We start from the raw sequence: 8,326 nt of genomic DNA, 5'->3' as shown, positions 1-8,326 counted from the left end.
TTTTCGAAAACTGATTTTCAAGCCATCAGGGGCCAACTCGAGCGGCCTGAAGCGGCCAGGCAAATTTTATGCGTGGTTATAGAATCCGGAGTCTCATTTGTTGTTGTTTTAATCTCACAGTTTCTAAGGCGGATAGGATAGCGGTTGTGAGCGGTTTTCAATCCCCAGTAGATAAAGTGGGAGTTTGTCAGCCTATTTTAAAATGAATGTTTGAAGAATATCGGAGCCAAAAATTCTTATTCAGCAGTAAATTCATGATTAGCAATAAAGATTAATAATAATATTAAGAAAAATAATATTAATATATTGGCAAAAATAATGGAATATAGGTATATCAGTAGATACACTCGAGTTTGGTCAGACAAATTGGAGTTCAGAGAATTTAAGGAAATTTGTATTTTTTTCTTTGGTTTTAAAAGCAAATCGTATTTTTGATTCCGTTATCATTTTTAAGTATCAATGTTGTAAATTTCAAAATTTTGGTCAGAAAGCGAATTTGAAAATATTAAATAATTATAATAAGTGATAAATAAATATGCATACAACAAATAAATCATTAATATTGAAATTATTATCCAAAGTGAAGTTTTTAAAATTGTAAATGTTCGATCACGGTTAAATATGTTAAAGCTTGATTTAACATGATCGCACTGAAAATTGTTCAGGTTTACAAACAAAATGTAGTTTGACATGATGCAACATGATACTACAAATATCTCTGTAACTTCGTTTATATTTTGTTGGAAATATAACTTAAGCGAAAGTTATCTTTATAATTAGGCTACGTAAAATAGTGTTCAAATATATGTTAAATACTTATAAACGCGTTAAAGAATATACATAGGTTTCGGCTAAATTGAAGTTAAGTTATTCTCAGAGTCACGTTGCATCATTTCGAACGACTTTTTTTATTGGAAACCTTCTGGGGGATATATAAATAATTTCGCGGGTGTTTTTGTGCTTGTGTGTTTGGTACCCAGGAATAAACCAACCGCGATAAGGAAGATTTTCATCTTTTTTGAAAAGAGATTTTTCTTCTTTATACATACACATACATAATCTCTGACGCCACACTTGTGACGTCATCTTCGGATGAAAATATCAATATTTTAGATTACAATTGGTATTTTATAAGTTTATGAATAAATAAAACTACTTGTTCCATACAAAGCTTTGATAATATTATATGATTAACTGAACAAATTATACCTAGTTATATACTTAGCTTTTTTTAAATCAAATTCATCCAAATAAAATAGTAGATAATATTTTATAGCTCGTGTCTACGTTCAATGATATTCGAAGGAAAATCTGAAATAGCTAATTTCAAATCAACAATTTTCGATTCGCATATTTAACAGTGTGTTCATCTTTCTAGATTTTATATAAATAATTTTGAAAATATGTGGTTCGATTATTATTGAACATAATGATTTTCTTAATTCCAACACTGTTTTTTCTAGGAACAGAATACGGACGTAGGAATGGCCTACGGTCACCCAATTGAACAAAGCCCTCGACCTCCGATTCATCCATCTAAGCAACATTCAGTTCATCAGACGCAAAGTGCACACCCCTCTCAACCATGTCCGCCATCAGCTGGTGTTCAAGGTTCTCTGCAGCAACAAAGAAGCTTCAGCAGTAGCGAGGAGGAAAGAAGTACCCCCGAGTGTGCCAGCGATGAGCCCGACGACTCAGAGAAGGGTGAGTCAACCGTTTTTTATTTTAATGAGTGAATTCCCGAACTCCGTAGGGTTGAGTTATTTTGGATGCGACCGGAAGCCGCCTTTTGTCTAATTAAATCTTAAGGATTTGTTTCAAGACATCGCTTCAGTATCAGAAGTATGAGACTAGAACCATCCTGCTCAATTCGATTAAAATTTAATGAGTGAGCTATACAGTTGGTAGTGAAGTACTTGTATATTATATAAACAAGTATAAATATAAGTCTATAATATACATTTTACATTGAATATTATTGCTCTCTGCATCCTCGTTTACTTGTTGAAAATTCATTTAATTCAATTTAGCAAGATTGGAATAGGATTTCTTAACAAGCAAAATATGAGGACTGAAACTCGATGTCAGGTGATGAAATTATGATTTACTGCAAACACGTAAAAGTTGAGACGTATCAGAGAATTGAATATTACAACACTCGAGGTCTGCTGGCTAAAACGGATTCTTTATATTATTCATCTTATAATCCATTTTATAATTTGATCAATTTTTGTATATTTTTTTACTAATCAATCAGTTTTTGACGTTTATTATTACAGAGATAATTTTTTACAAAATATGTGTAGGTATTTATACAAAGTTGCCTTTGGAGCACCAGTTGATGTCGAGATTACTGTACATGATGAATGGAAATTTACAAACGTCTGAAAATAGAATAATACGAGAGTAAGACTAAACACGTTGAAAGGGTATTCGCTCCTTTTGAAACTCTGCGTGGCATCAAAGCTGAATAATTCCAAGCAAATGAACACGACTCCATACACACACGCACAGTCACAAAAACGTTTGGCGGGTATATATTCGCCTGTACGGGGCGTGCGGATTTTGTTCGGAATTTACAAACAAATGTGCAGAATAATTTCACCTTCCTTGTCCGATTTATGAAAGAACTTTGCCCTCTGCATTCTGCATTGGGAAAGTATGTAAATGTTCTACACCACTGCGCTGGGAAGGAAAGTGCAACCGACTTATTCTACATATATTTATTCTCGATTGTTATATCATATTTCAATAGATTATTCTATACGATCTCTAAGAAATGATGAAAATATAATACCTATAATATAGTAAGAATAATGAAATAATTGTGGATCCAATTAATCGAACTGGAACGATTTAATATTTTATCGTCCTTGTTTTCGCGTCTCGACGTTGGCTTTATGCATCGTGGTTGATCTAGTTTTTCGCGAATAAAGAGAAGAAAAGTGAGAGAGGACGAATGATGCTTACAGTTGATTAGACACAAGACTTAACGAAGCATGAACCGATTCAACCAGGTGCGCATCGAGAAAAGTGCACAAGAGAGAATTTTTTCCTTTTGCTCTGCAGCGCGATCACAGACATTACTTGAGAGGGTCAGCTGAGAATTTTTATCCCATGAGCCTTTATTCCCAGTACCATCTAATTAGCAGTAACACTGCAGCCACTTTTTATGCCTTGATCATATAGAGAAAATTTGCAGAAACAACACAAATCACTCGAAATAGTTACTATCTTTTCAACGCGACTTTTATGGTACGTATATGTCCGAAATAAAATTTGATCTCTATTTTTACATTCTCATTTTCTAATATCTCTAATCGTGTTACTCGGTCAGTTCTAAGTAATCCTTTCTGGTTTAATTTACAAACTAACTCAATTCCCTTAAACTGAATCAACGAAATTTTCAGTGTTCGAATTAATATTTTGAGTTATCACTTGTGAATCAGTGATTTTTTTACTTTGACTCTGCGAACCAGTTAGTCACTCAATTAAAAAAGTTACTGAAATGTACCAGTGAAGTCAAATGATAGATTCAACCAGTGATCATACCAGTGATATAGGTCTCCACGCGGCTAAGAAATGAACCTCCAGTCGTGTGGTACGCGCTTTTCGCTGGTCGCGTCTTTGCATATCGCACAATTGAAAACGAGCTGTGAATTTATTGTTTATGAAAAATAATTTAAAGGTTTGTAACAAAGTGACGAATGTTAATAAGTGTCATATCTAACCAGATGACTGTTGACAAGGTGTATGACTGACTACTGCGGTAGTAACCAGTGAACCCTACTGACTAAACCAATGGCGAACTTCTACTGATTGAACCAGTGATATTTCACTGGTTTTCAGTGGTACACTTCTGCATGTTTCAGCCAGTAAGATTTCACTGAAAATCAGTGACATTTCATTGTTTTATTTTAAGAGAGTGTTTTGCCATAACATGGTGGCCGTAGGTCAGGGAGAACCTGAAAATCAGGGAAAATTCAGAGATTTTGAAAAAAAGTCTTGCAAAAATGGTGGACTTTCTATAAGGGGAAGTTTAAATAACTTTTAAGGATAGTAAATTTTTTGTTTTTTATTTGAAATCATTTTATTACGCTTATAAAAGATTCTGTTACGTTAAAAGTTTTATAAGATTAAGATTCTGGTCTTTAAATATCTATTAATTGTCAGGAAAATTGAAAAATTGGTGAGGGAAAAGTTAGGGAATTCTGAAAATAAAGTTTCACGGAAACCATGATATCATATTCTTGTTAGTAATTTCTTTGCCCGGTTTTCCAATTTCTTTTGTTTGCAGTTCCTTCCCCCTGATGATATATTTCTAGTTGCAATTTTTACTGTTATGTTGAAAATTCAATTGTTTTTTTTTAAATTCGTCTTTTTGGGTTGAAAAATCAAATATTCTGGTAAAAAATTTAATTTTTGTTGAAAATTCAAATTTAGGTATTGAAATTTAAACTAAAATTTTTCTTAGTTGAAGAAAAAGCTAATCTTTTTTGTTTGAAATTTCCTCTTTTTTTGTTAAATTTGTAACCGTTTGGTTAAAAATTCGTCCTTTAGAATTGAAAAGTCATCTTTTTTGTTAATATTTCAACTGTCTTCTAAAAAATGCAATTGTTTGGTTAAAATACAAGTGTTTTGGTTAAGGTCTAGTCATCTTTTTTGGTTGAAACAAATACATAAATTTGAAATCTTTACATTTTAATCTGAAATTGTATTTTTCTATTACATTTATAAAAACTCTATGCTAAAAATGTTACAAGATTAATATGCTGCTATTTGAATATTAGTGTTCGGGAAGAAAAAAAATTAGTTAGAGAAAAATCATTGAAAAGTCGAGGAGTTAGACAAATGAGGCGTTTCGGCTACCCAGTTTTCCATTAAGTGTACGGTTCTCAAAATAATGTTTTTTGCACCCCATAAAAAAGTATAGAATTGGTAAAGAGAAATTTTATTTTTCTATATCGAATGCAAGTTATAACCCCAGAAAAGATACATATCGTGAAAGATGAAAGATCTAATAATAAAGATACAATTCGATATAATATAGTATATGAGATATAGTTATAATATGAGATCCAACAGATGTGATATAATGTGAGATTGATTACTGTAGAGAAATGTAGAAGATTCGATAGGAAATTACGACTGGAGAATCTCGGGCATACTTGGCGACGATAAATCGTGATACATCGTTGCGTCGGTATGAACATCACGATCCTACCGATCCTGTATCAAGGAATCGCGTAGCATCCTGCGGGAATTCTCTGGTTCTGTCCTCCCGGTTCAGCCGTTGCATTGATCCTCAGCTTCCCAATCCCCTTGCCACCTTTCAGCCTTCTTTCTTCGCCACTATCCACGGCGCCCACGCGTTTTGCGTGACGTCAGGTAGCTAGCACGTGGGCGAATTCAAACATCCCTCCTCTGCCCAGAACGCCTCTTAACCACCCACCGACGCTGCCACCCAACTCAATTCCCACCAAGCCTCGAAAGATTGCTACAGAACAACTTCTCCTTGAACGCCACCTCTTCTCGTACAAACTCTGCACACTGGCTGGACTGATAATAACACGCCACCTCTCTGAGGGTTCATTGAGAAATCCACTTTCTTTCCTGAAACCCTTTCTAGCTTCACTTGGTCCGATGTGTCAAGCAACTCTGAATATTGGGGTGGTATCATGAACCTGTTGATATGTTGCTATTTTTTCTACATGATCGCAGGGTGCATATTAAGGTGTCTTAAATGAAAAAACGTTTCTTTGTTTTGAGTAGAAATATCCCGCAACAAGCTTTCATCAGGTGAAGAAACAAATGTGAATTTTCCCATTACAAAAATCATAAAGTAAACAAAAAGAAAAATTGAGAAGCCTATTCTAGAAGTTAAAAGAACAGCTCTTTTTAAGAAGAAAAAATTAATTCTTAAGTTCTTAACAGTTTTCATGATAGGCTTTTCATGAATTTGAAGTAGAATTAACACTAAAAATTTGACATGAAATTGCAAAATATTGGTTCGATGTTAGACCAAGCTTGGGAGAGTTTCATTTGTTATATCCTTTTCTTCGTAGTTCCAAACTAATTTTTCAAGAATCACTATAACATAACAAAATGAGAATATACACTAATGTTATTGAAGATTGTGCAAAAAATTTTAATATATTACATATTAGGGGCCGTACATTAATTCCGTTAATTAGTTTTGGTGCGGCAGTACCTAAGATTTTTTCTCTCTATATTTCAAATAATTAGGGGAACGGCCGGTACAGTGGACCAGCAGGAACAGTTAACTAATCAACTTTAAAAAAAACTACTTATTGAAAATTCTTTATGCATATTTTATTGGTAATATATTTTTTATTGTGGATATATCTATCCAAGTTTAATACGATTTGCGCGATTTTATAATTTGAAAAAAATAATGTCGATTTTCGATGATGACTTTCTATCTTTTTGTGCTTCTAATTTTTGTAATTAAATATTAAGAATAAGTCCAAAAGTGGGAATGGTTATTTATGAGGTTACTGTAATACATATGAACATTCTAATATAGCACACTATTAAAATATGAATTACAAGTAATAAATAAACAAAATATAGTTTAAAAAGTGCACGGCCGGTACAGTTGAACCACTGCATTATCAGGTACAGTGAGCCAACAGCGCGGCCACACAGAACAGTGACAGAAGACCCAGCGAATGGTTCTACGTTGTTACTTCTTATAAAAATTGGAAATATCATTGTAAGTATTTGTAATCTGGATTACCTATGGTGAGCACGCATTATAAAACCTCGAAGAATACATAATATCGCAAGGAATTAGTGTGAATCACTCAGCTGTTCTGTTCAAATATGTTTAGGTTTTTTTTTAGATATCCTGATCGTAAAATCTTTAAATATATGTCAATTATTAAGAGGGGGGGGGGGGGGGGGGGGGGTAAGGTTAATTCGGTGAAAAAAGGCATGTTTTTAAAGACTTTTTGTGACACAGATCGTGTGAGTTTGTTCAGTCAATTTCCACATAATAATGCAAAATTTGAACAATATTTTCCTAAATTTTCATTGCAAAATATTTAAAATTGAGTGAATGACAGTGAACCTCCGGAGACGCCTCGAAATTTATTTTCCGGTGTACATCATAACTCGCAACAGAATCATCTGAAACAAAAAAAAAATCAAAATGCAAAGGAATCCTCCCAGGTAACCCTGGGAGGATTCCTTTTTAATTAATTATTATTTTTACGATAACAAATTAGCCGATTTTTTCGAGCGAAAATCGGTTTTTTAGCTTCCAAGTACTACGGGAAACTGCAAAATAAAAAATAAAATCCTCTGAAATTTAGGAAAATATTGTTCAAATGTTTCATTATTATATGGAAATTGAATACATTCACACTATCTGTATCCCCAAAACTTTTTTTTTAAATATGCCTTTTTTCACCGAATTAACCTTACTCCCCCTCCCCTCAAATTGTATTTTTTAATGTGGAAATTTCACTACAACCTGTACTGATTGAAATATGTTACATAGCAATTTCTCTCATAGCTCATTGTACCCGCTCTCGTGGCTCTCTGTACCTGCCTAGTCGGGCACAGTGGACCAATTTACACAATTTGTTGAAAAATCGAGAAAAATGTCTGAACGTAATTTTTCGGAAACAAGAACATTATTTTCATGTCCGCAAATAGTGAGTAATTTGAAATAACTTTCATTCGATTCTAATAAAAGATTGTTTAAAGAATACAAAATCAAAATGAAAAAATTGGTTCACTGTACCGGCCGTTCCCCTAATTCATAAAAAACTTGTAGTTCGTAAAAACCACATAAGATAAGGCTGGAAATTCTTTCAATTAGTTGCAAAGCAAGCTTGAAAAGTGGATTGAAGGACGGGATAGGGAATAATTAACTTCCATTTAGTGTTACTGTAAAAAAACTCGAGAAATAAATTACATGTATCATAAGCAAGATTGCTTGTATATGCAAAATAAAACTAATTTTTAATGTTACCATTTAAGAGTAATTACATCTTACAATCACTTAAATGGGATTAAATCACATGTAATAGAATTGAAGTCCTTTGTTTCAAACCTGCGCTACGTCTGTCTAAGTTTCTTTGTTAAGAGGCTAAAAAAGAGTATAGAGTTCGAGTGTATTTTTTTAATTGCGTCGACATCTCTTTTCCGAAAAAATTTTGAATAGGGGAGAAGCGGGAAATGCGGCAAGGTCGCTTTTAGCAAAATCTGAATATTATGAACGAATGAGGCTGGGTTCAGTAAATTTATTTATGAATGAAAACTCAAATAAGCATCTTGAAGCATCTATCTACATATA

At 33.3% G+C, this 8,326-nt stretch overlaps 1 protein-coding gene across 1 annotated transcript in view; it reads left to right on the top strand.

The window, feature by feature from the left end:
- Positions 1–8,326, top strand: part of LOC117167819 (regulating synaptic membrane exocytosis protein 2) — a 124,374-nt gene that overhangs the window by 48,500 nt on the left and 67,548 nt on the right. The window contains exon 5 of the mRNA XM_033353022.1: positions 1,464–1,704. Coding sequence (XP_033208913.1) covers positions 1,464–1,704 — 241 coding nt within the window. The remainder of the gene's footprint in view (positions 1–1,463; positions 1,705–8,326) is intronic.

The sequence above is a fragment of the Belonocnema kinseyi genome, chromosome 2 (assembly GCF_010883055.1).
Source record: "Belonocnema kinseyi isolate 2016_QV_RU_SX_M_011 chromosome 2, B_treatae_v1, whole genome shotgun sequence".
Classification (NCBI taxonomy): domain Eukaryota; kingdom Metazoa; phylum Arthropoda; class Insecta; order Hymenoptera; family Cynipidae; genus Belonocnema; species Belonocnema kinseyi.
The sequence above is the reverse complement of the archived record's forward strand: the minus strand, read 5'-3'. Positions and strand labels throughout refer to the sequence as shown.